Source organism: Canis lupus, chromosome 9, assembly GCF_003254725.2.
Source record: "Canis lupus dingo isolate Sandy chromosome 9, ASM325472v2, whole genome shotgun sequence".
NCBI classification, from domain to species: Eukaryota; Metazoa; Chordata; class Mammalia; order Carnivora; family Canidae; genus Canis; species Canis lupus.
In genome coordinates, this window is record NC_064251.1 from 14,610,474 (window position 1) to 14,637,691 (window position 27,218).

Below are 27,218 nucleotides of genomic sequence, written 5' to 3' on the forward strand. Positions count from 1 at the left end.
GTGTGTGAGAAAATGCTTTGGGGTGATGGTAACGTTCTATGGTGTGAGGGTGGTTACATGGATGTGTAGATTTCTCAAGACTCCTCAAATTGTACACTTAAATGCTGCATTAGGAGAGAAAGGAAAGCCTGTGCCAAAGAGTGAAGGAGAACTCAGAGGTTGGGTATGTTTGTGGGCTGAGGAGAAGGAGTGAGGCAGCCAGAGGAGGACCAGAAGATCCTTGGAGACATGGTACCACCTGGGAGCTGTGCAGTATCTATGAATACGAGGGTGAACATGTTGTCCTTTTATAGAGAATTGGGTAAACTTGAGAAGAGTAGAAAGATTGGGAGAGCTCACTCTGCCTCCTTTTACTCCATCTGTGCCCCCAGAAAGCAGAATCAGGTGTGGAGAGGAGGCTTGAGTCAAGGAGAGAAGGTTTGAAATAACAGCTGTGAGGAGCAGGGAACAGAGGCCAACCAGGAAGTAGATAAGTATATCTCCTATGACACGGGGTCCAGCTGGCCATAGATGTCGAATGGTTTCTCCAAGAGTGATTTAGTGTTTTCTTCAGCAGCGCCCAGAGCCTGGGTGGAGGAAAGGGGATTGCTGATTAGATTTTGGGTTGAGGGGTGATAGAGCACAGTTGCTGGAGTATTAAAAGTAATTAATGATGGATGCCCAGGCTGGGCAGGAATAGAAGTAGGAAGGAAAGTAACATGAATTGATTGCTTCATTCAGTCAATATGTTGAACACTCCTCTGTGCCAGGCACTGTTTGAGGTGTTAGAAACATGGCAGACAACAAAAGATAAATCCCAGTCTTTATGTAATTAACAGTGGCTAGAGTCAACGTTTTTTAAAAGTAAAATATACTGTACTTTAGACGTGATAAGTGTCATGGAGAAAAATCAAGTAGGGAGGAGGGGTGGCAGGGTAGGAGGTATTCATGAAAGACCTCTCTGAGATGGTGATATTTGGTCAAAGATGTAGGCAGGGGGCTAGTAAATGCAAAGGCTCTGAGGCAGGGGCACACTAGACAGTATTTGAGGAATATGAAGAGGGCCAGCTTGGCTGGAATAAGCAAAGGAGGAAATAGCGGGAGAGCCTTAGAGGGTGGGATTGTGTGGGATTTGCAGGCTACGGTGTGACAATCTTTACGATTGAGATAGGCACCACCAAAAGATTCTGAGCAGTAGAGAAGAATAATCTGACTTCTGTCCTTAAAAGGATCACCATTCTCTGTGTCAAGGCACAGACTTTTTAAGCCTTGACAAACACTTAGTTCTTATTCAGTCCACAGAGATGCCTCATGAGATTGGTGGTGTTATTTTTTCTCTTTGTTGTTGAGGAAATTTGGGCCCAGAGAGATTAGGTAATTTTGCTGAGGTCACCCAACTGGTAATTGGCAGTTAGGATTTAAACATAGACTCATCTGATTCCAAAGGCCATAGAAACCAGGAGAAGAAGGAGCCCTTAAAAAAGAAGGTGCTCTGATGATGGAGGGATACTGGGCATAGGAAACAAATGATTAGACTCTAGAGTTTGGCAGCCGGTGAGATGTGTTGGAGAGAAATGAGTATCACCAGTGTCATTTGGAGCCTGTCTGTCCTCTAAAAGTATAGTGGTACTGTTAACAAAATAGCATGGTCAAGAGTAGAAGTGGGTCTGAGTTAAAAGATGAAGGGCATGACTTTGGGCAGGTGGTGGCTGAGGTGCTGGTAGGAAATAGTGGAAAGGTCCAGTTGATACAGAAAGAAGAGCTCAGAAGATGATGGTGACCTGAAATCTTCCTTTGTGGTTATGGTTGAAATTTCAGGGATGAGTGTGCTCTCTGAGATAACTGGCCGGAGAACCTGGAAATGCGCCTTCTTGTTGGAGTAGATAGGGGAAGAGCTAAGACAGAAGGGGGACAGAAATCACGCATGCAGGGCCACAGAGATGAGAGACTTGGGACGAGCCACAGAACCAGAAGTGACCGTGGAGGGGCTGCCTGCTGGTGTGTGATCCGGGCAGCAGGCACATGGGATCACCCGAATGGTTGGGAACTAGCTGAGAGAGTAGGGCTATTGGTGCTGCGGATGGAGCCACAGAGACCTGTAGCACAGCAAAGTTGAGAGTATGCATGTGATCCAGTACAGAGGGAGAGGGCCTGAGGTCCAGAAAGGATGGAATGGAGAATAAAGGTGAAAAAGGTATTCACGGAAAGATGAAAATTCACTTCTTTGGGAGATAAAAATGTTTAAGTTTTCACCCTTGTGAATTTGGGCAAAGGAAGGGTGTGAATATTTGTTTTGAGCCATTTCTGTTCCCAGTTAGAAAGGAGGATTCAAATAGCACAGCAGTATCAATGAGCTGTCACACAACCTCATCCAGGTCTCTGGGTTGTAAGGGTTGTGCCATTTTAAGCCCAAGCTGGACCCACTGGGGGAATCGGGTCCAGTCCGGTGGCTGTTTCCCGGGGAGCAGTGAGCAGGTTTGTTTCTGCCTGTCAGTTCCTCCTGCGATAGCCTTACCTTTACCTTGATTAACACTTGTTTTCATACTTGCAAAGTAACTACCACCCTCCCCCCTCACACACACACCCTTTCTCCCTTCTGAAAGTAAAACAGCTTTGTGGGTTGGCTTTTATCCTTATCAGTCTCTGTATAGATAGAGTGGCTTATTTTGTAGCTGTGTTTGTTTATAGCTTTCTAGTTAGGCCAGGTTGCTTTTCACATAGCTGGATCTTTCTTTTTTTCTTTCTTTCTTCTCCCCCCCCCCCCCCCACAAGAATCTTACCTGATACCAGCTTTCATTATTAAATAAAAACAACCACTTTTTCACATTGGACTTTCATTGCACATTTTCAGATGATGCTGTTTACTTTTATTTCGCTGACTTTCCAAATATTTTCATCCTTTTATGTTATGGAAAATTTCAAGCATATGTAGAAGGAATAGCAAAAAAACTCCCCAGTCTTGCCATGTTCCTCTTTACCAGTTACCAATAGGCTGGCATTTTTTATCTCCCCTTGCATATGATTTTTTATTCTGTAGTATTTTAAAGATTTTTTTTACTTATTTGAGAGTGCAAGCAAGTGGGGGGGGGCAGAAGGAGAGGGAGAAGCAGACTCCCCACTGAGCATGGGGCTCGATTTCGGACCCTGAGATCATGACCTGAGCTGAAATCAAAAGTTGGATGCTTGGGCAGCCCTGGTGGCCCAGCGGTTTAGTGCTGCCTTTGGCTTAGGGCGTGATCCTGGAGATCTGGGATCGAGTCCCACGTTGGGCTCCCTGCATGGTGCCTGCTTCTCCCTCTGCCTGTGTCTCTGCCTCTCTCTCTCTCTCTCTCTCTGTATGTCTCATGAATAAAAAAAATCTTAAAAAAAAAAAAAGTTGGACGCTTAACCTACTGAGCCACCCAGGCGCACCTTTTTTCTGTAGTATTTTAAAGCAAATCTCAGATTCAAATGATTCTTTAAGAAAAAAAGAAGTATATCTCCCCTATACCTAGGGTATAGTCACTGCTCCCCTCAGAAGCCAAGAGGACTTTGCTGCCCTGCCGGAGCTGACTTGAATGGCGGTGCCAGTGCATGGCTTACTCTGCGCGTGTTCCTCCCAGGAACCTAATTTTCCTGAGTGGACGAGAGCACGCAGAGCTGTCCCTCGGGTCCCTCCCCGGCTCCTGCCAGTGGCCTGTGTCTTCACTGGAACCCGTCAGGTGCGGGACACATCTTGGGACTTCAGGCCTCCGTGTCAGGTGACAGTGGACGAGCCCTAGAGAACCAGGGACGTCTGCACCTGAAGACCAGCCTGTGACGGGGACTCCAGATCCTGTCAGGCCCCGCGTCTGGTTTCCGGTGACGTGCTGGGATCCGGCAGGCCCCTCTCCCGCTGTGTTTGTCTGTGAAGCCGTGAAGCTCTCCCCGCCGCCACGGTGGGGGCTGCTGCTGGGAGCGGGGTCATCAGGGCGCCTCGCCTCTTCCGGAGGTGAACGCCGCGAGCCCCGTCCCCGTCTCTTGCATCAGCCTCCTGGGAGAGGACCGAGAGGGGATTAACGGGAACGAGAAACGCCGGCTTCCCAACTGACAGTCAGTTCCTCCTGTTTCCTAACATGTTTTTGGTTTAATGAATTGTTTGTGGGCCGCCCACAGCCACACGTGCTGTGTGTACCTCTGTCCCCGTGAACACTGTGTGTCCTTTCGGGTAGGAGCCGGGCTTGTAGAGCAAAGTCAACACATGAGAAGGCCTGAAAGGGTTCTCTGCATCTGAGAATCCCGGGTGACTGGGGGCATCTGTCACGTCGCGCACGGCCCGCGGAGCCTGCAGCTGGGCATCCGCAATCCTGGGACGGTGTCTGCCGTCCTCACCCCAGCTTTGAACTTGCAGGCGGTGTCGCCGTGTGGCCCGCGGGGCTTGGGTCGCCGGGAATCCCTCATGGCCGTGGATGTTCGCTCTTTTCGTGTCCGTGCGCTCTCAGGCCACCACCACCGAGCCCAAGGAACTAGGAGCATCCTCTTGCTTCGTGCCTGGGAGAATCTGGGGAGGGAAAAATTCTGCCGTTCTTGACTACTGCAAGTATAAAAGAGACTTTGAGAAAACACTTTTTCCCCCCAGTTTAAAAAGTAACTCCTGTTCTTAGACGAATTTGGGGAAATACAGATAGAGGAGTCACATTTCCAACACAAATATCTTACAATTGGCTTTTTTTTTTTTTTTTTTTTTTTGCCCTTCCATCATTTTTGTCTATGTGCATTGAAGATTTTCTCCTCAGCTGCACTAATATTCTGTATCATGTTATCTTTTCCCCTGAATATCAGAGTATAAAGATTTGTACATTTTTAAATTGTATAAGCCCTTTTAGAAGCCTTAATTTTCTGCCGAGCAGACATTCCCTAATTTAACCTTATCGTTGATTAGGTATGTCATTGGTAATGCTACTGTGAGTGTCTTTGTACACAAAGCATTTTCTATATTTTATATTGCTTTTTTTTTTTTTTTTAAAGATTTTATTTATTCATGAGAGACACAGAGAGAGACAGACACACGCAGAGGGAGAAGCAGGCTCCATGCAGGGAGCCCGACGTGGGACTCCATCCAGGGTCTCCAGGATCACACCCTGGGCTGAAGGCGGCGCTAAACCGCTGAGCCACCCGAGCTGCCCTTATATTGCTTTTAAACTAGGTTTTATAGAAATGGAATTGATGGATCAAAGGGAATCGAGGGGGAATAAGCACTTGGAGGCTCCAAGTTTGCCATCTTGCTGCCCCGGTGGGATGTATCCATTTATCACCAACCAAATTCTCATCAACCAGAAGATTAGTTCTTAAGCCACAGTTTTGTTTTTCCTAATGGGAGTTTCTAATGCCACTCCAGATATCTGTGACAAGGTGGCGGTTTAGGTTATAAAAGCCATTGATGTGTCAGATAGTGACACTGTGACTCATTGTCCACTATGCTTTGAGACTCATTCTTCCTTCACTGTCCATCCCCCAAGTTATGTGTTCGTTCTTTCTTTCTTTCTTTCTTTCTTTCTTTCTTTCTTTCTTTCTTTCTTTCTTTCTTTCTTTCTTAAAACTATTTGTCTATTTATTTATTTGAGAGGCAGGGGGGAGGGGCAGAGGGAGAGAAAGAATACTCAAGCAGACTCCCTGCTGAGCACGGAGCCTGACTCAGGGCTTGATCTCATGACCCTCTGATCATGACGTGAGCAGAAATCAAGAGTCAGATGCTCAACCGATTGAGCCACCAGGTGCCCCTATGTGCACATTTCTTGACATCAGTTCCTTTGTGCTATATTCTCTATCCCATCTCAGTGACAATCTGTGTCTTTGGGTGTGTGTTTTCTAAAGTCCCTTCACATACTTTATCTGGTAAGTTTAAGGGAAATTTAAGTTATTGGTACCACTTGTGAATCTGTCTTGGGGGCCTTCTTGGAATCCTGGTATTTTAGAGTCTGTCTGATGTTGTATTTGTTGTTCTTTTGCACAGATCCTGTTCTGCAGGTTCCAACACATGTGGAAGAGTAAGTCTTCTAATTTGCTTCGATACCTTCCTTTAATTCATTTTCTTAACTATTCAGTCGGTATTTAAGAAGCTAGCTGCTGGGAGCACATATATACGTACACCTAAGGTATAATGAGAATGACGGAGACGTGAAGTCTTACAGGTGCTATGACCTGTGTCGGGCAGTCAGTTCCCCAGGGAAGGGAGGCAGTGATATTAAAAGGCCTACTTGAGACGAAACTCCAGTTGAGGGATCCCTGGGTGGCGCAGCGGTTTGGCGCCTGCCTTTGGCCCAGGGCGCGATCCTGGAGACCCGGGATCGAATCCCACATCGGGCTCTCGGTGCATGGAGCCTGCTTCTCCCTCTGCCTGTGTCTCTGCCTCTCTCTCTCTCTCTCTGTGTGACTATCATAAATAAATAAAAATTAAAAAAAAAAAAAAAAAAAAGAAACTCCAGTTGAGTTTAAGTCCTACCAAACTGCCAAAGTCTTACCAAGGGTTTAAATCTCTCCCTTTTCATTGTGTCATACCATGAAGAGGAAACATGAGCGTAACCTGCTACTACAGTGTATGTGTTATAGCCCCTATAAGAGCTCAAATGATGGGACATCCTAAGTACAGAAAAGATTGAACAAAGGGTTTTTGAGTGCCTAGTCCTAATTCAGACTCCACCACATTAACCTTATCAAAGATCACCTCGTATCTGCTTTATGGCAAGCCACGTGTTAAAGACCACCATATCTCCTTGGCAAGTTCTCTCTGAGGTCAAGCTTTCAGAGTCTGCTTTTATTGCCTCCAGTTTAAAAATACATGTTTGTTGAAGACTGAAGGTAGATTTGTCCTACCATTTATGTACTGTTCCATGCTATTAAATATTAATTGTTGAAGTTCTATACACAATTGACTTAGAAACTGAAAAGCAGACTTACCTGGGTCCTTTTCACTTATTTATCATCATTCAGAGTACTTGACCAAATGATGACTTACTCTTCTATGGTTTTTTACTTTTTTTCTTACAGGTTGCTTTTTTCTGCTCAAATATAGCCTATCACCATAGGGATATTTTATTTGTAGCTAAAAGTGAAAGAGCAGTGGGTGGAATTGTCTTATACACACGCATGCCTCCCTCACTCCAATCATGACTTTGCATGGCTTTGATATTTTGTTCTGTGCCCTGGGCTATAACTTATCACTGATACTTACTGCTCAATCTCTAGGCCTGCTTTCCTCCCGGATCCCAACGATGGCAGTCTGTATACACTTGGGGGCAAGAATAACGAAGGCCTGACAGTGAGTATATTTTGATTCTTTGTGTACTTCAGAGGTTCCAGACCAGTGGTCCTCAACTGTTGCACATTGAGATCACCTGAGAGTTTAAAAAAAATTACTATACACTAGAGAGGTATAATACTCCCTTTAGCAGCAGGACTTGATCTAACTAGTGATTCTCATATTGGGGGTAGTTTGAAGCATTCCCCACCCCCATTCACCCCAGCAAATTTCCCAGTGGTTCTCAGCCTTAGCTATACATTGTAATAACCTGGAGAATTCTTAAAACAACAACAACAACAAACTACTGAGTCTGGATCCCAATCCTAGAAGTTTCCATTTAATTGATCAAGGTCATCAGCAATTTTTAAAAGCTCCCTGGACAAGAGAATTTAGAAACACACCCACATGGATGATCACCTGATTTATGACAAAGGCGATGCTGCAGTGTGCAGTGGGGAAGGGTGGTCTTTCACCCTTCAACTGGGATGTCCATGAAAAGTATCTTAACTCTTACCCCTCACCAGACACACAAACCTCAGTTTCAGAGAGATTACATATCTAAGTACGAAATATGAAACCAAACTTTAAGGAAAAAAAGTAACAGAAAATCTTCACAACTTTAGAGTAAGAAAAGATTCTTTTCCTTCCTTCCTTCCTTCCTTCTTCCTTTCTTTCTTCCTTCCCTCCCTCCTTCCTCCCTTCCTTCCTCTCTCCCTTCCTTCCTCCCTTCCTTCCATCCTTCTCCACACCCAACATGGAGCTCAGTGCAGGGTTTAAACTCACAACTATGAGATCAAGACCTGAGCCAAGATCAAGAGTTCAGCACTTAACCAACTGAGCCACCGAAGTGTCCCAGAAAAGGTTTCTTAAATAGGATAAGATAAACAAAACAGAAATACCTCACACTAACTATAAAGGAAAAAATTGATATATTGGATTATATTAAAATTAAGAGTTTTTCTTAATTAAGAGACATCATTAAGAAAGGCAGGATGTATTTGGAATACACTGAACTGGCAATACATATATGACTCCAACAAAGGATTCATATTCAGAATATGTAAAGAACTCCTATGGATTATTATTATTTTTAAAGATTATATTTGAGAGAGAAAGTGAGAGAACACAAGCAGAGCGGAGGGACAGAAGGAGAGGAATAAGCAGACTCCTTGCTGAGCAGCGAACCCATGCAGGGCTCCATCCCAGGACCCTGGGATCATAACCTGAGCCAAAGGCAGATGCTTAACTGACTGAGTCACCTAGGCACCCCAAACTCCTATGGATTACTTTTAAAAAAGGAGAACCCAGTAGAGAAATAGAAGAGGATATCCAAATGGTCAATAAACATATGAAAAGAATACTCAGCTTCATTAGTCATTAGGGAAATGCAAGTTAAAATCACAATGTCTTGGGACACCTGGGTGGCTCAGTGGTTTAGTGCCGCCTTCGGCCCAGGGCGTGATCCTGGAGACCCGAGGTTGAGTCCCACGTGGGGCTCCCTGCATGGAGCCTGCTTCTCCCTCTGCCTGTGTCTCCGCCTTTCTCTCTGTGTTTCTCATGAATAAATAAACAAAATCATAAATTTAAAAATAAATAAATAAAATCACAATGCCCTACTAATACTAGAGTGGCTAGAACGAGGAAAGTAGACAAACAGATGTTGGGGGGGGAGCGGAGCCATCAGAGCTCCTGGACACTGCTGGTGGAAGTGCTACTTGGTATATCCAGTTTGGAAACTGTTTGGCAGAATCTGTAAAGCCCTAGGACCCAGTAATCCTTCCCAGCTTATTATGTACCCATGTGTGTTCACTAAAGACAGCTACCCAAACGTACTGCAACATTACTGAAAATAATCAACAAGTGAAAACAACCCAGACAGCATCAGTAGTAAACAGGATAAGGAAAGCATCCATAGTGGACAGGATAGAGAAATTATGGAATAGCGATATAATTTAATAGTCTACACCAGTGAGAGCCTACAGTCTGCAACTCTGCACAGCAGCATGGATGAATCTTACTAACCTAAGGTTGGACTGAAGATGACAAACAAGAAAGGCTGCACACTGAATGATTCATTTATATAAAGTTCAAAGACAGGAAAAACAAGTCTATGCTGTCTTGAAGTTAGGATAATGGTTACCCTGGAAAGTTATGATTGGAAGAGAAGGCAAGAAGAGGGTTTTCGAAGTGCTGGAAAAATCCTGCTGCTTCATGTGGATGCTTTGCACAGTTGAAGTAAGCTGAGCTGTATACTCACGTGTGCTGTTTGTATGTTCTGCTTCAATAGAGAGTTTAAAAAAAAAACAAAAAAAAGCTTCCAAGTGATTGTAATGTGCAGCCTGGATTGAGAACCAGTGGTCTAGACTGTAACTGGCAGTGAGCTCTAATTGGGATATTTTAACATAATCTTCTGAATGCCCATGACCAGAACAGATGGGAGGAAAGCAAGCCTTGCGTAGAGGTGTGTGTGTTTCATCATCAGCATTTCCCTTCACATTCCCAGAACCTATTTCTGAAACACTCTGTTTGCTGAACACCATGTGGAGCGATTTGTGGAAGTTGTCTCATGTTTCAGGAGCCTTCTGGAATAGAGATGGTAACCCATGTAGGAGGCGTGGAAACAGTGCCCGTAGAGGTGAAGGAATGTGCCCAAGGCCAAAGCGTCAATTGTTGGAACTTGAGACTTGAGCTTGAACTTCCAAAATGCTCTGACCACTCCACTCCGCCTCACATTTTCCTGTTGTAGGTTAACAGTTCCAGGAACCAGGTGTCTCCCAGGTTGGGCCTTGAACAGGTAGACCTGTAGAAGCGCTCAGCAAACACTGTAGGACTCCAGACTAGAAGCCTGGCAACTACTTTCTGATTCTCCAGAACATCTGGCACAAACCCAGTCAGTCATGACAGCCTCTCTGTGGCATTTTTCCTTTTTCGAAGGCCTAGTTTAAATGTTGGGATAATCGGAAAATCCAAATGATTGATTATGTAAAGTTCTGTTTATTAAAGCTAGAGAGAACTCTTTTTTTGGAGAAAAAGATGACAGTATAGTAGAAGCAGGTATCTACAGAATAGTTTCAAGAACACAGAATGTTCCAAAAATAAAGTATACCGAAACGAACATTAACCAAAGGAACTTATCAGATGTCAGCTGTAGACTCAGAAGAATCAGTTTTATGATGAAATGCAGTTGAAACATGTGGTTGAGTTTGAGTTTCTTTTTCCTGGCATCTACCATAATTTCTTTTTAATACCAAAAGGCTTAATTTCCTTGTTTTTCCAGTGGAGCATTGTTTAATTAAGGAAACATTAAAACGACTTGCTCCACCTTGAACTCCTAGGTCACCTGCATAATGCTGACTTCTTTCCCTTAAAGCTTCAGCTGGGTACTGAGGTTGTTTCTCTTCAGAATTAATCTTACGGCTCACCTACACTCTGAAAAGTACGTCATTCCACTCAGCCTAGCTGGCTCTGGGTCAGTTTTCCAAGACAGAATTCTTTCTGTCCCATCCCCCTCCCAATTTCAAAGATTGTGTAACTTCTCCATATTTGTATAAGTATTTTCAGAAAAGGTTTGTGTCTTCCCCAGAAGTGCTCTGGACAAGATACTTTAAGGAGCTCCTGACAGGGAGCTGAGAGCTGGAGGCTTGATCAAAGTGGATATGGAAGCCTGGGGCATCCCTTCTCCTTGGTTTCCAGTTGGGAAAGCTCCCATCAGCCATCAACACTGCTTCTCTCTTTTTAGCAGAATTGGGTAACAGAAACAGATTGTGCAGTAAAATTATAATAATTGCACAAGACTTGGTTAACTTATTTTTTCCTTTGCCTCTTTTTTTTTTTTTTTGTAAAGAAACTTCCTTTTACCATCCCAGAATTGGTACAGGCATCCCCATGCCGAAGTTCAGATGGAATTCTCTACATGGGTAAGAGTTCCTGTTTTCAACACTGAAACTTTGATCTGTTTGGAAAGGAGTCCCAGAATCTGGGAAAGTGGCACGTCGGAGAGAGAGGTGTGCAGTGACTCCCCACCAACCCTTCTGAGAAAGGTCTTTCTTGCCTTGATTATGCTTCTTCACGCCAGGATCAGCTGACCAATTAAGAAAGCCCCCCGCCCCCCTTGGGAGCAGACTTGACACCATTAATATGGTTACTCATTTAAAAACTTTTAGTTGCTGTGTTGACTTACCCCTGTGATTTAAAGATTGCAACATACCCAGAAGCAGTTGGATGAAATTTAAAGTGAACACAATAGTCTGAGCCAAGAAAGGGAAGCCAGGTTCTGCCTATTAATTATAGGACTTTCATAGTATTTCCTGCTATCAGAATATTGGATAAAACAGCACTTAACAGCTTGGCTAGATAAGCCGCCTTCATACCTATGGGGTCACCTCTTTGAAAGCATCAGATCACCTGCTTTTCTTTTACTGTGTTTGCTGCCAAAATGTCAATAAAAATGCATTTGTAATACAAAGGAGAGCTGTGTTTATCTTGAAATCATAGTAGTAATAATATCCTGTATTTACATAGCAGCTTTCCTTCTGAGGAACTGAAAGTGGTTATTGCCTATTCATGCCTCGGGAGCTTTATATGTATTTTGGGGCCTCAAGTACAGGCTGGATTTTAAGTTTTTGCCTGGGACACAGAGGCTATTGCTTTCTTCCACACCTTCCGCATGAGGAAGCCTCGGGATTCAAAGGAAGTGATCAATACAGGCTTTTTCTCTCTCTCCCTTGGGCCATGCTCCAGGCCTACCTGACTTTTTTTTTTTAAGATTTTATTTATTTATTTGAGAGAGGGAGAGCACAAGTGCAGAGTGGGGCAGAGGGAGAAGCAGATTCTCCACTGAGCAGGGAGCCCAATGTAGGCTCAACTCCAGGACCCTGGGATCATGACCTGACCTGAAGGCAGATACTTAACCAGCTGAGCTGCCCAGGCTCCCCAATCCTGGCCATCTTCCGACTGTCTGTGTCACTGTTGTGACAGTCTGGGCTGTCTGGGCTTTTAGCTTTTGCCAGAGGTTCATCACTTATGATGCATTTAGGATAGTGTGTTTTTTTATCATCTTTGTGTGGTGACCTCTTAAGTGCGTTCATTAAACATATTTAAAACTGGCAATTGCCCAGTCCATCCTTTAAGAGGTAGCCGAATTATTCAGACTGTAGTAGCCCTCGAAGTAACCAGAAGGGTGTCCTATCATATGGAAAGGGATCATGGACAGAGCTATTTGGTGATATTTTCACTCTTTCTGCAGATCTTTTTCATATTAAGATTTTGTCATTGAGAACAGAAAGTTGTCATCCACGGACAAGTTTCACATATGTAGACTAGGCATATATGTTATATCTGTTAGAACTAAGTGTAGCTCTGGAAATTCTGATGCGCTGTGATCTTCCCAACATCTCTGTACTCTGCTTCCAAGAGTCCCTTGACATAGGACTCTTGGCCAATAAGTTAGGAAGATACAAGTGACCAGACGTGTTGCCTTACAAAACAGACATACATACCTTATGGTGAATGTGTTGACTTTCAGGTGGGAGGCCCATGCTGCTGACCCATCATTAGCCAGTTGCTCTGGTGTATGTACTGTAGATGCACATGCTTTAAGTTTTCCCAGTAATGTTGTTTGGCTATGCTGTCCACCTGTTCGTTCATACCTTTTAATCTAGCTGACTGAGATATAGGGGTGTAGTGTGTGGCCAGGGAATAACTTACTGACTGGGGTCAGGGACTGAGATAAGTTTGGCCTCATTAGCACCAGATTGCAACCAGCTTTGCTACTCAGTCCCAGATACCAACCAGTCAGAGTTACAAACAGTAGCTATAGATCCTCTTTACATGTGGGCTCATTAGTAGGGGTGTGGAGATCTATGAATGATGGTTACCAGAGAGATGAACCCCTGGGTGCATTTCCATATTTATATAGATCCTCATCTGTGGGAAAAGGATTACCCTTCAGAGGCCAGGTCTTCATATTTAAGGTCATTAATCAAAGCAGTGAAATCTGAGTTTTATTAGGTTATTATGCTTGAAGACATTTTTAAACCATCATTAGGTTATTAAGTTATTATAAGACCCAGCAGCCCCAGAAGTTTTATTATCTCCACAGTAGCATTCACCTTGTCACCCTCAGAGCATCATAGAAATGTCTTCAACATCAGGAGGACTCCAGGCCTCCCAGCACAGAAAATATCTTGGCCTGCTAGTTTGGTAGAGATACTTTCTCCCCCCCATATGGGGTGAGTGTAAACCAGTGTGTCCTTGTGACCTTTCAGGTAAAAAGCAGGACATTTGGTATGTTATTGACCTTCTGACCGGGGAGAAGCAGCAGACTTTGTCATCGGCCTTTGCAGACAGTCTCTGCCCATCAACCTCTCTGCTGTATCTTGGGCGAACAGGTAAGAAGGAAGCTTCTGTTGTGTTCAACCTGCGTATTTCCCAAAAAAGACCTGAAGTAGCACCTTCTGGATCTCTTCCTCCGGGCTTCATTCTCTAGAAGATGGCCAGAGCTGTCTCCTTCAAACACAGATTTTTACCATGTCATTCCCCTTTAGAAGACCCCACAATGGCTCCCCATTGCCTGAGGGATTAGCCCAAAACACTACAGCCTGCAAAGCCTTCATGATGCAGCCACTGTCTCTTCTGCCTCTTTGGCTCTATTTCCCGGACTTAAACCTTTTCCAGTTCCCAGAATAAGCAGTGCCATTTTTAAAGACGTTAGGTAGTGGGTCTCTCTCCACCAGGTATGCACCTTGTTGCCTTGATTTAATCTTGATCCTGAGGCCGTTTTTTTTTTATAGTGAGACTCTTTCCCAGCTGGAATGCCGGTCCTGGTGCCTCCATATTTTTCTCTGTATTCAGCTTGGAAACTGAACAGTGTCGTCTTCAGCGTATCTGTCTTGCATTATATCATATGCAGTTAAGAGAGACTCCTTGGTGCTTTCTGCATTCTGCCTGGAGATCTCAGCCAGATCTGCAAGTCCCTTAGGTGCTTTCTTGTGCTTTTCCAAGTTACTGCAAACAGTAGTCTTACTAATAGTGTCACCACTGTATAAACCTGGGCAACCCCGTCTTCAACTTCCAGGAGCAGTTTCCTTACTGCTCCTTTGGTCTCCACGCCAACCTGCCAGCCCCTCCCCCGCCACCTTGTCCCAGCCAGTGCCACATGTTTCAGTTTTTTGTAGTGTCCTTATCCCATTTCTAGGTACTGATTTCTAATATCAGCTATTTATGGCTACACAGTAGACCACCCCATAACATAGGTGGTTGTAAGAAACTGTGACCAAAAAAATAAAATAGTGATGTGCAATAAAATAAATAAATAAACACCGTGATATTGATTCTGTGAGTCATGAGTTCAAGGGCACAGTGTGAGTGGCTGGGCCTTGCTCCACATGCTGTCGGCCAGCTTCACTCCTGTGTCTGGGACTTTAGTTCTCGTCCACGTGGCCTTTCTCTTTCCACATGGATGGCCTAGACATTTTACACACAATGTAGAAGGGATTTTTGCAATGTAGTTAAGGTCAGCACCTCAGCAGGTGCTGTGGCCCCTCCAGGTAACAGGCTGGTATGTGTTCTCCAGAGTACACCATCACCATGTACGACACCAAAACCCGGGAGCTCCGGTGGAATGCCACCTACTTCGACTATGCAGCCTCGCTGCCTGAGGACGACGGGGACTACAGTAAGTGCTCCTGGGCAGCTCCACCAGGGTGGCTAGGTATTTGTGACCTGTGAGGAAGTGATCACTCCAAAATGCTAGATTTTCTTTTAAGACACTCCTGGCCACAAGCTTCTGGACTTTCTAAGGATTTGTAGTACATACTTGGACAGTCAGCATTGAAGGCAGGGACCTGGGTGAGAAGGGTGGAGGGGAACTTTAGTAAAGTGGGTGGGGAGTTTAGCCTGGGAGGAGGACAGATGTGTCTTATTGAGTCCCTTTGTGTCACAGGGGGATGTACCAAAAGCCCATGGGAGGCAGAATTAAGTATCATCTGTGACATGAACAACCCACCCCTTAAATGTGACTCATCCCCTAGTTCACGTCTCTCATAAACATTCCCCCAAGTCAAATGAAAACTGAAAGCCAGTTTTGCTGTCTGAACAATGACACCTGAAAGTCGGACAGAAGTCTCTTCTGTGGGCAGACGTGGGCAGTGTCAGTGGTCCACTTTGACTTTCAACTGGATCAATTGGTTTGAAATGATAGCTATAAAATATCAGGATCCTAGTCCTCTCCACTGGCACTTTCCTCCTTCTTACTATTGACTCTTACTAATCACATAGAGTGCTGAAGAATCTCACCAAGTAGATTGCCTTCCACAGAGCAACCCTATCTTGTGTTTATAAAGCCGGCAGCTCTCACTGCCTTGATGTTGTAGAGCCTACACAGGTTCTTTGGAAACAAATGAAATTGTCAGGAGTATCTGAGAATACTCCAGAAGCCTTGTTACTTCTAGCTGAGTGATTGCAACCTGCTAGGAGAGGATGTGGTCACAAGACGGGGTGAGACCACATGCTTTGTTTATTTGATCTGTACAGAGATGTCCCACTTTGTGTCCAATGGTGATGGGCTGGTGGTGACGGTGGACAGTGAATCTGGTGATGTCTTGTGGATCCAAAACTATGCTTCTCCTGTGGTGGCCTTCTATGTCTGGCAGCGGGAGGGTCTGAAGAAGGTGATGCACATCAACGTCGCCGTGGAAACCCTGCGCTATCTGACCTTCATGTCTGGGGAGGTGGGCCGCATCACCAAATGGAAGTACCCATTCCCCAAGGAGACGGAGGCCAAGAGCAAGCTGACGTGAGTCAAGGAACCCGGGGCAGAAGAGGGCAGCTGTGACCCAAATACCCTGGTCCTGCTGCAGCGTGGCATACCGTACACAGGACTCTAGGGCTCAGGGCACACATCTTTGAAGCCATGAGGTATAGGAAGGGCCAGGACTGGCTCAGTCAGAAAGCTCTCAATACGTATAAGAACTGGGACATCCCCTGACTTCAGAATTCTTGAATATTAAGTAAAATTATGGACAGGGGTAAGAAAGAGACTGCCGATACATAACCACAGTACAATTTGGATAGATCTGGCGGGAGTATAGCAATAGAGTTACTTTTTAACTTTCTGTATTTCCCAAATTTTTATTATAAGTTATATTCATTTCCAAAATTAGGGAAAGAAGGTTACTGCATGTATTGTCTGAGACTCAGCAGTCTTGTATTCGCCATCCCCACCTGTTCCCAAACTATAACTTGGTCCCTTGGCCTTGCTGAATCCCTGTTTCCCACTTTACAGCACTGCAGAGGGAGCAGATGAGACTGTGACAGTGCTCTCTAAGGTGTATGATACCTTTCATACATGAGGTATCTGTTGAGAGAGGTTTCAAGAACTTAGTGGATGACCAATCCCAAACCCGCTCTTGACGGTAATCACAAGGGTCTGGAGGTGCAGCCCCCACATTTTCACACTGACCCCACAGACAAAGCCAAACCCTCCCGTTCCCCCACCCACCCACCTTGATGCTCCTGGCAGGGACAGACCACCAGCTGAGGAAACAGAAGTCTCACCCAGTTTGGAACTTTTTGTGTATCCTTTTGTTGTGGTCCTCCACATGAGAGCAGTTGACTATTTCTTAGGGCTTCTGTAGAGCCTCTAGACTCCCTAAGAATCATGAGACAGAATGGCAGCTCAGTTGTCAGAGCATGTTGTGGCCAGGGCCATCTTAGCAGCTTTGCAGGGGTTGCAAGCATTCAGTCCTTCCTGGATTATCACGGCACATGGTTCTTTCTGCAGGCCGTCATGGGGATGCTCTAGTGTAGCCCTGCCCTTTGGCAGATGAGGAAACCAAGGCTTGCAGTTAGGTGACTTGTGCACACCTCTGTAGGCAGTGAGTGACAGCTGGGGCCTGCAGCCCAGCTTCCCAGGATGGTAGCCCTGCCTTCACATCCCACTGCTCGGGGTGCTAGGGGTTAATCTGGTTATTCTTAGCATGGCATTTGGGGCTGGGATACTTCTCTTCAGAAAGGTGCCTTTTGTGGAATGCAGAAATTAAATGGAATGCGTGTTTCTGCTTGTCTCCTAGGCCCACCCTGTATGTTGGGAAATACTCTACTAGCCTGTATGCCTCCCCCTCTATGGTTCACGAGGGGGTCGCCGTGGTGGTAAGTCTTCTATGGGGGGCTCACAGGTGCAGCCTCCTCCCCAAGCACTCCTGTTCCATTTTAGCAAAGAATGTGAATTATATTTGAACATCCCGTTGGTAAAGAATGCAAGACACAGGTCTTAGCCTCAGAAACTGCCCATAGCCTCAGTTTCTGCCCATACCACATTCTACTTCTTGAGGAAAGTTGCATGACAAGAGCAGCTTCCTAAGCCTAGGGTCATTCCACTTTGCTTTCATATTGAAGTCTAAACTGCCTAAGCTGGTGTTCATGCCCTCTTCAGTCCAGGCCCTCAAGGCCCTCTACCACACTACTCGGATCTCTGGGAGTTGTACAGTCCATCTTCTCCCTGATTCTGGAAGATTCCTGTTTGCCTTTCTTCACCTTGGTTCAGGCTATGCCTCATGCTTCAAATGTTCTCCCTTCCTTTCTTTTCTCTGCTCAAATCCATCCTTTTGTAACCTCTCAAGGCCTCCTCAGACCTCACTAGCCTCTTTAAAGTGCTGAGTCAGCACCGGGCTCCTGGCTGGAGATTGTTCCATCTGGGTCAGCGTATAGACTGGGTTCCTTCACTTACCTCTACTTCTCACAGTGGCCTCTGAGATTTCCACACACGTTCTTCCCAGTTCCCAGATATAAGAATTTAAGAAGCTGTCCACGATAAAGATGTCAGCACAACATTGTCACGTGTTCAGGGAGGAGCTTCTGCCTTCTGAGGGCCTTTGTGTCTTGCCCTGGACCAGCCCCACACCAGAAATCACTTCCCTTGCTTGTTTCTGAGGGCTGCCCCAGACCTCACACCAGTTCTTTATTCATAGCCCCGAGGCAGCACTCTGCCTTTGCTGGAAGGCCCCCAGACCGACGGGGTCACCATTGGAGATAAAGGGGAATGTGTGATCACGCCCAGCACCGACCTAAAGTTTGACCCTGGGCTCAAAGGGAAGAACAAGCTCAACTACTTGAGGAACTACTGGCTTCTCATAGGTAAGAGTGCATTTCTCCTGGGTTCAGGCTGCAACGTGCTGCCCCCTGGTGGGCAAAGGCCAGGGCTTATTAGTTACCGTGGTCAACTCGGCCTTGTGCTCCCTCAGGTCCAAGATAGTCTTTCTGACCTGGGAACGTTTTTTACTCCCAAGGAAGATAAACAGGGTAGCTGTGTTACCAAGTCAGCTCTCAAAAATCATTTAATGTTCTAAAACCCAGTTACTGACTGACGTAACCTTTGTGCAGTTATCTGGCCCACTGGCCGGCTGCTATGTGCCAGGCCTGAGTAGAACCCATTGCCTCATTTCTGCCAGTGGCCCCTTGTGAGGTAGACACCCATGTTATTCCACTTACAGGAAACTGGAGTAATTCCTACAGAAGAATTCCCTGGGAGTTGGCCCGGGGGAGGGGAGAGGGTTGGAGACCCAGGAGGGATAAAGGGCTGTGAAGAGGTCAAGGCTGGTCTTGGATCAGGGAGCATGGCACAGGTCCCCGCTGTGTGTATGGGAGGAGGGATCTCCTCTTCCTTTCTCTTCTGTTTTTGCTGCCCTTGCCAGTGGCCCTCGGAATGGATTGGGGGTCCTGTCAGCTACAGAGAGAAGCTGAGATGACACTCAAAGACAGTGAGTGTGACCAATGAAGGCAGAGTCACAGGAGAGGAGCTGTGTCTCTGGCAAGTGTCCCAAGGAATTAGAGCAGGGCGGTTTTCTCGAATTTGACTTGCCTTCCTTTTGCCCCATATCCCCTCTGTTCTGCTGTCCCCAACCCAGCCTTAGAGGTGGTGAGACGTGGGGTTGCAGCCTTGTGAGGGGGACAGGAGGCGAGTGGGTGCTAGGTGCTGAGGGGGACAGGGCAGAGAGGGCAGCACTGGAGGCATGGGGAGGGGAGAGGATGTGGAACAACTGGGAAGAAGAGTGTGGGCCCAGGAGGCCCTCAGCATCAGCCCCATAGTGGGTATCGGGGTATTGCAGACAAGAACCTGAGTATACTGGAGTCCTGATCAGTCCCTTTATGGTTGTCCAGGTCTTGTTCTTTGTTCTTCGTGACTCCTTGTAGCCATTTTTCTTCTGGTTATAATTTCTACCAAATAATGGACAAAGGAGATAACAAAATGAATTCTAATCCTCCCCCCTTTATGGTGGCCAGAACTAGTTTCAAGAGCATGTAGGAGTGGACCAGTGTGAGGAGGAAAGTAGCAGATGAATGGAGGCTGTTAAAAGCACAAGGTCACATGGTTTTATGCACCAACGAAGGTGGCTAGGAAGTGAAAAAATTATTGGGAACTAAGGAAGTATGTACATAAGACTATAAAAAATATGGAAAAAAGGTCTTCATGGCTAGGTCACAAAATGGTATCCTTTTAAAATGGAAAGGTTGTCCAAGTAAGAAAACTGAGAAGCTCAACAGAGTATGAAGAAGTCATTAGGGAACCATCCACCTTCTGAAGCCTTTTGGAGGAACTCCAAAGCTAGTCATCTTTAAATAAGGCCGGGGAACTACTTGACAATCTTTGCGTAGACTCCGGGCCACAGGTAAAATGAGCTGCTCTTTTATTTCCAACCGTGTCCTTTGATTTGGTTTTTGTGGAAGACATGAAGGATATCTCCACTTCCACATTGGTCTTGAAAATAAAATGAGTCCATTTAGCTTGAGTGGTGTGGTCTCTGGGTTTCCCCAGAGCAGTGGCCCTAACCTGGGTGACTTTGGCTTCCCCTGGGAGCTTCCTCAAACACACATGTGTGACCCCCAGAGATCCTGATTCAGGAGCCTGGATACAATGATGATAGAATAGATAAATCATTAAGACTGGCCACTGTTTGTACAAAAATGTTTTGGGATCTTATAATTATGCTTATAAAACAGTTGGTTTAGTGTGCAGCATGATAGTACCAGAGGCCCAGCTATGGGAGACCCCTGTCTCTGAACAGAGGTACAGGAAGAAAGAAGGATCCAGGCTAATCATTTCCATTGTGGTCTGTTACTAAGTCCCTGCAGAGGAGGCAGGACTCAAAACCCTGAGAACAGGTCCTGGGGGCAGGGACAAGGAGGGCACTACAGTGCAAAGTAGCATGTGGAAAGATAACCTATTTTCTTCTAGAGTGAAGGTTTCCTGTTAGCCTCAGAGGTAGCCAGAGAAACTCCCATTCAGATCCCTGGGCCACATCTGCAAGTCTGATAGCAGGGTCTGAAGCAGGTAGATCCCACATGAAGACATCCTGCTTCCCAGCAAAGCATGTCTCACAGTTCTCATAAGGGGAAACTGGCAATGGTTCAGAACAGAATGAGGTTTCCCTGAAAGAACAATCTTGTAGATAGAGAACTGACTAAAAGAAAAAGAGTTTTCCAAATCAAGAAATGTTCATAGCGCGGACGAGTTCTTGTTTATTTTTGTCTAGGAAATATAGACCATAAAATCTCTGATAGATTTGCAACAACAGTGGAAAGCTCATAGGATGTGACCCGAATCACACTGAGAGATTCAAAAGGAAAGTGTGTTGTGGGGGCCAATAGCACAGCGTGAGAGTTAACTGGCTCTTCTGAGTAATATGGGATTCACTTAACATTAGAGCTAAACAGAGCTGTTCTCATGGAAGTTTGTTTCCTCCACAGGACACCATGAAACCCCCCTGTCTGCATCTACCAAGATGCTGGAGAGATTCCCCAACAACCTGCCCAAACATCGGGAAAATGTGATTCCTGCTGATTCAGAGAAGAAGAGCTTTGAGGAGGTGAGTGGGAACATGAACAGTTCTTGGCTCCTCCTGTCAGGTGTTGGGGGGATGGGATTTGCCCTTGCCTTAAGAGTTTTCAGTAGACTCAGAAGGGTGAGGAATGCTCAGGAATCCATAGCAAACATCACCCAGTGAAGGCCTGGTGGAGAGGAAGACAAATCGCTAGTGAAGTGAAGGCTGAGGGATGGAAGGGGAGGGCGCTGGCCCGATGGGAGAGAGGTAGAGGGCACCAGAGGGTGGGGGATGGAGAGAGCAGCAGAGATGAAGGCCTGGAGGAAGGACTAATCCTGCATGTGCAGCTCTGGGGGCCAAGGCCACCAGGTGGGGAGCAATGGGAACTGGGACCACATGCTACAGGAGAACCATGTTAGTGAGGTTTGCATACACCTGGAAGTGGAACAAATGGTTGATGAAATGAGGAAGTGGGAGACCTGGAGCTTCAGGAAGCCAGGAGCGGCCCTTCAGAAGCAGTCGGCTTGGCGACTTGGTCTGGTAGAGGCTTGGTCTGGCAGGGACCACAGAAAGGAGACTTGGGCAGCAAAGAGGCCCACCCAGATGGTCGCTGGCATGAGCCTCTGACCTGGGCCGCTTTCCTGCAGCCCTGGGGAGACAGAGTGCCAGTCAGGGTCTCAGCTGGACACAAGGACCACCCAGATTAAGATGATCGGAGGGGAGTTTAATAAAGGGATTATTTACACAGATGTGGACAGCCCCAGGGGTTCTCTTAGCATCCTTTAGCCTGAAATGGGACAGGGGGGTGGGCAGGAGTGGAAAGGGACTCCAGGCCAGGAGCCTGAAGCTTCAGTTGACATACTCAGCAACCCCACAGAATCGGACCTCGTTTTCCTCCCCCTGCCCCATCTGCTGATGTTCCAGTCAGAAACCAGAGGGCAGAGAGACCACTGCTATGCCCAGAGGTGACATCCTTCTGTGACATGGAGCTGGTGGAGAAGGCAGGCGGGTAGCTCTGTGGAAGGGGTTCCAGCATGGCCAGTGGGGTAGGGAGGGGGTCCGGAGGCCATTTGGACTTGGCAACTCCTGCAGCCCTGCCATGGGGGACCCAGGCCTGAAAGCGGCCTGGACTCTGGGCAAGGTCCGAGGAAGACAAGAAGGGCTACCTGATACGGGGACCGCAAGCACGGCAAGTTCTCTGTAGGGTTCAGATTTTATACAAAGAGAGAGGAAAGGAAAAGTCATATAGCTGTTTAAGATTCTAGAGTGAAATATCTTGAGTTGTCTGTCGTCTCTGGAGGGAGCCAATTGGAGAAGCCCATGGAGTCCTAAGCAGCGATTTTGGAAAGCATTGCTATCTTAAGGTCTCGATCGGATGTCCGTCGAACCCTTAGAAAATAAAAGTATAGAGAAAAAAATAAGACAGTAGTACCCTTAATCTAATGCCCAGAGATGGCCACAGTTAAGACTTTATTTTTTTAAAGTTTTTATTTATTTTTCACAAGAGATACAGAGAGAGAGATAGAGGCAGAGACACAGGCAGAGGGAGAAGCAGGCTCCATGCAGGGAGCCCGACGTGGGACTCGATCCCGGGGCTCCAGGATCACGCCCTGGGCTGAAGGCAGCGCTAAACCACTGAGCCACCGGGCTGCCCCACAGTTAAGATTTTAATAATCATCCAAACTTGAACAAAGTTTTGTTTTGTTTTGTCTTAAAGATTTTATTTATATATTCATGAGAGACACACACAGAGAGAGAGGCAGAGTCACAGGCAGAGGGAGAAGCAGGCTCCATGCAGGGAGCCCGACGTGGGACTCGATCCCAGAACAGAGTTTTTAAAGACTCCATTAAAATACTCTGAGGTGCATTTTTATGGCAAGAAGACAACTTTTTTAACAAACACATTTGAAGGGAATATAACCAAGTGTTGTTCCTGGTCACATGCTCAGCAGACATTCCTCAGCTGCCTGCTTCCCGCAAGCCGTGCCACCCCCACCCCATACACTGTGGGTGTGGGGCAGCTGGAAAGGAGAGTCGTAGGCAGAAGTCTGGGACAGGCAGAAAGGTGGGTGTGTGGTGGGGGATGCCAGGTCTTGCACTTGTTCAAAGGCTGTGTGTTTCCTTCCCTGGACACACAGTGACGGTGCACTCCCAGGACACTAGATGTCTGAGAACCAACTGATGCATTTTTCTAAACTATTCTTGGAGTCCTAGAAACTCCGAAAAGCCCACTTTTATCTGGTTTAATTTTGGGCTTCCAACTAAAATTTTCTTTAACAAAAGATTCTGATGCTCTTCAGAAACTGAAAAACAGTGGAAAACCTGAAAAAAATGATTTGGTTTTTGGAGTTGCACTGAAAGTTTACAAGGAACAGAAGCAGGCTGTTTTATTTATTTATTTTATTTTTTTATTTTTTTTAAGATTTTATTTTATTTATTACTCAGAGACACAGGGGGAGAGAGAGAGAGAGAGAGAGAGAGAGAGAGAGAGAGAGAGAGAGAGAGACAGGCAGAGGGAGAAGCAGGCCCCATGCAGGGAGCCTGATGCGGGACTCGATCCTGGGTCTCCAGGATCAGGCCCTGGGCCGAAGGCAGGTGCTAAACCGCTGAGCCACCCGGGCTGCCCAGCAGGCTGTTTTATTACTCTTCAGCCACATGTGGGTACACACACATGGTTTTCCTTTTTAGTATGAAATGGTATTGTTAAAGGAATTGTCAACATTTTCACCAGACTTTGTCGCTGATGTGTTATCAGAGTTTTCCCGAATATCAAGTCTACCCTCGAAGAGGGAAATCTTTGCCTTCAATGAGGATTTTCAAAAGCATATAGGATCTGAAGGCACTTCTGAAAGTACTTTGCTCTTAGAACTGTTTTTGAGTCCTGATAACATCACTGCAATAAAGCGTGGCCTCTTGAGACTATCACTTTGATAAAGGCAACGATTATTTGGCTTTGTGATCTTTGATGTGCTTTAAAAAAAACAACAATACATTTTAAAGTATGGTCTTTTCCTGGTACCCATGGCTACTGTTGATTGTTTGGCTCATTTATGTCTGGCTAGAAATTTTGCAGTGACGTAGTCACTCTGTCCCATACAAGGTTATCAACCTGGTTGACCAGACTTCAGAAAATGCACCTACCACCGTGTCACAGGATGTGGAAGAGAAGTACGAGCATGCCCCTGCCAAGGCTGAGGCCCCCGTGGACTCCGTGCTCAAGGACATAGCCACCATCATCCTGAGCACCTTCCTGCTCATTGGCTGGGTGGCCTTCATCATCACCTACCCCTTGGTAAAGCTCTGCCCTTTCCCTTTGCCCTTCTGAACTTCCATGCTGGTCACCTTTATGTCCGTGAGCTCCAGACACATGGCAAACAAGCAGATACGTTTCCTTTCACGTTTCAAAGTCAGTATTTGCTTTTCTTCAGAAACATTATAATTAAAAAGACACTAACTTCTCAGGAAAAGACAATATTTTACCTAGGTCTTAGAGTTAACAGATTGTAAAAGCTGATTTGTAAACCTTGCTTTTGCAGATCATTTTGTATAGTTGACTGTCTTTTCCTTTTTTTAAGAGTAGGCATGATAAATGAAAATCCAGTTTACTTTCCTCCCTTACAAACTGCCTGTTAGAGATACCAGCTAGAGTGAAAGAGGTGGCATCCCTTCCACTTTCTAGTTGGAAATGAGTGAGCTAAAATTACATAGTTGAATAGGTTATTGGTTGGATAAAACATTCTAGAATATTCCTTCATCAGGTTGCTCAGAGCACTGAAATGTCATCACCTTAGAATACTAAGGCCCAGAAAGCTCATGTCCCATCCAGGAATGGGAATGACAAACCCTTCCATTTGTGCGAAGGGGTTCACCTATGTTGTTTTATATATATAAAAATATATAAAACATACTTATATGAAATGTATATTTTATATTTATGTATGATAAATATATAATTTATAAGTATATAGATTATAAATATATATATAACAAAAATATTTATATTTTACCTCACACAGTTCTGTGAGGTTGTTATTACTGTGCCCTACCCACAGATGAAGAAGCTAAGCTCTAGGAAGTTAAAGAACTTTCCCAAGATTACTCAAGGTTTTCCAAGGTGTATGGCATTTCCAGGACTTGAACTCAAGTTCAGAGAGAGAGAGTGGGGGTGTACACGAGAGCCAGAAGAGTCCCAGGGGCTGTTGGCTTCAAACCCATCCCTTCAGGGCCTTTCCCACACACAGGTAGTAATAATCGTGGATCACTACTACTTCAAATTATGATGGAACAGATTTTCCAGAATAGATGAGAGGGGAGTGGGGAAGGCAGCGTGATGAAATGGGGGGAGTGGGACCTTGGCCAGACCACATGTTTCAGCTGTGTTCTGGCTGTGAGGCTGGGAGCCCCAGCTGCTTCCTGCCTGGATTGGTGACCATCTCTCTGCTAGTCTCTATCAAGTGTACAACCATAATAGAGAGCAACCCCAGGTCTTCCTGTATCTACCGTGCTCTGTTTGGTTTCATTTTTGTAACAACTCCTAGACCTTCATAAAAGTCCCAGAATTTTATAATTGAATGGACACCCCCCACCCCCTCACCCACCTTGATCTGGCCCAGCCTCCACCTACAGCAGCATCCTCCCTCTTGCCCCTGCCAGGCCCCTCCAACAGGGAGGGGCTGTCCTAGGAAATCCTAACTGGCAAGAAGATCCCCAGTCACTGAACCCTCCTGCCTCCTGTGCCTTCTCACTGGTTTTGGCCCACCTGTGGGGTCACATAAAGGGTACCTGCTTCTTCTGCCATAGGGAGCCTCTTCCTGCCAGACTGCCTGTGTCCCGGGGATCAGGCTGCACTTGTCTGGATGTGCGTTTCTCTTCCCAGAGCATGCATCAGCAGCAGCAGCTCCAGCACCAGCAGTTCCAGAAGGAACTAGAGAAAATCCAGCTCCTGCAACAGCAGCAGCTGCCCTTCCATCCACCCGGAGATGTGGCTCAGGATGCTGAGCTCTTGGACTCGTCCGGCCTGTACTCGGAGAGCTCAGGCACCAGCAGCCCCAACACATCCCCCAGAGCCTCTAACCACTCCCTCCACTCCAGTGGCTCTGCCTCCAAGGCTGGCAGCAGCCCCTTTCTGGAACAGGACGATGAGGGTAAAGCCAGTTGCTGTTTTGGTGTTGTTTTCTCTTTCATTTGAATATGGCCTGAGGACCTTAAAGTTCCATGTCCTCCCGGGGAGTCTCAATGGGGTTATGGGGTGCCATTTCTGAGAGTGCACTGTGTTCTCACCTAATTCCCTCTCCAACAGCTGGACTTCCACGCCATCCCAGGGCCTTGCCCCTTCAGGGGGCCTTTTGGGGACTACCTTGCCCTCCCTCCATCTTGCTGTGTAAGAGCAGACAGTTGCTGCTGACCAGAGGTCCTGGCTATCTGGCTTGAGAACCTTCCTGAGGGCTGCCGGTGGCGATCCCCATTCCTCGGGGAGGTTGGCTCAGACTGGCTATCAAGGCGATACTCTGAGGGGATGGATGCAGAGCTATTGCAAGAGACCTGAGCCCTAGTTTCAACCTGGAGGCTCCCCCCAGTCTCTATTGCACACCCATTGCCACTCCCTGAAGGCTTCAGGTGCAAAACGCTGGTGGATCTGTGGAGAGTCCATCTCCTGACAGTAATGCAGGGGCAGGAACAGGGGGCAGAAAGCAGGAGGGAGGTGGGGGCATGGCCCTGGGCGTCAGTGGGGAGTAGACCTCGCCGGCTCTTGCTAACCAAGGGCTGGGAACAGACAGCCTGCAAGATCCCATATCTGAATCAGAGCTCAAGAAGCTGGCACCATTCTAGCCTCAAAGTGTTTTAGGTTATGTTTGTTTAAAACAATTTCTTCCTGTTTTGTCCCAGATGAGGAAACCAGCATGGTGATAGTTGGGAAAATTTCATTCTGTCCCAAGGACGTGCTGGGTCATGGAGCTGAGGGCACAATTGTGTACCGGTGAGTGGATTGGAGAGCTCTATAACTTCCCCTCCTGTCCGAGTACCTGTCAGCTTACAGGTAGCATGTCAGGCTCCAGAGGAGTGCAGTGACCAAGAAGGAGGAGTTTATCTCCGAGGAGGAAGTGATAGCCGCCTGGTGGTTGGTCAGGGCTGTGAAGCTCACAAGGTAGCTGCGTCACAGGATG

The 27,218-nt window shown here is 46.3% G+C and overlaps 1 protein-coding gene across 7 annotated transcripts in view; it reads left to right on the forward strand.

Moving 5' to 3' along the window:
* Positions 1 to 27,218, forward strand: part of ERN1 (endoplasmic reticulum to nucleus signaling 1) — a 78,330-nt gene that overhangs the window by 40,038 nt on the left and 11,074 nt on the right. For 5 of the 7 annotated variants that reach the window (XM_025436509.3, XM_049113967.1, XM_025436510.3 and 2 more), the window contains 12 exons: positions 5,951 to 5,984; positions 7,183 to 7,255; positions 11,082 to 11,154; positions 13,504 to 13,626; positions 14,811 to 14,912; positions 15,770 to 16,031; positions 17,308 to 17,386; positions 18,205 to 18,370; positions 20,981 to 21,099; positions 24,155 to 24,346; positions 25,931 to 26,198; positions 26,941 to 27,031. In XM_025436509.3, coding sequence (XP_025292294.1) covers positions 5,951 to 5,984; positions 7,183 to 7,255; positions 11,082 to 11,154; positions 13,504 to 13,626; positions 14,811 to 14,912; positions 15,770 to 16,031; positions 17,308 to 17,386; positions 18,205 to 18,370; positions 20,981 to 21,099; positions 24,155 to 24,346; positions 25,931 to 26,198; positions 26,941 to 27,031 — 1,582 coding nt within the window. The remainder of the gene's footprint in view (positions 1 to 5,950; positions 5,985 to 7,182; positions 7,256 to 11,081; positions 11,155 to 13,503; positions 13,627 to 14,810; positions 14,913 to 15,769; positions 16,032 to 17,307; positions 17,387 to 18,204; positions 18,371 to 20,980; positions 21,100 to 24,154; positions 24,347 to 25,930; positions 26,199 to 26,940; positions 27,032 to 27,218) is intronic. The other 2 variants (XM_049113968.1, XM_025436516.3) reach the window with 1 other exon arrangement.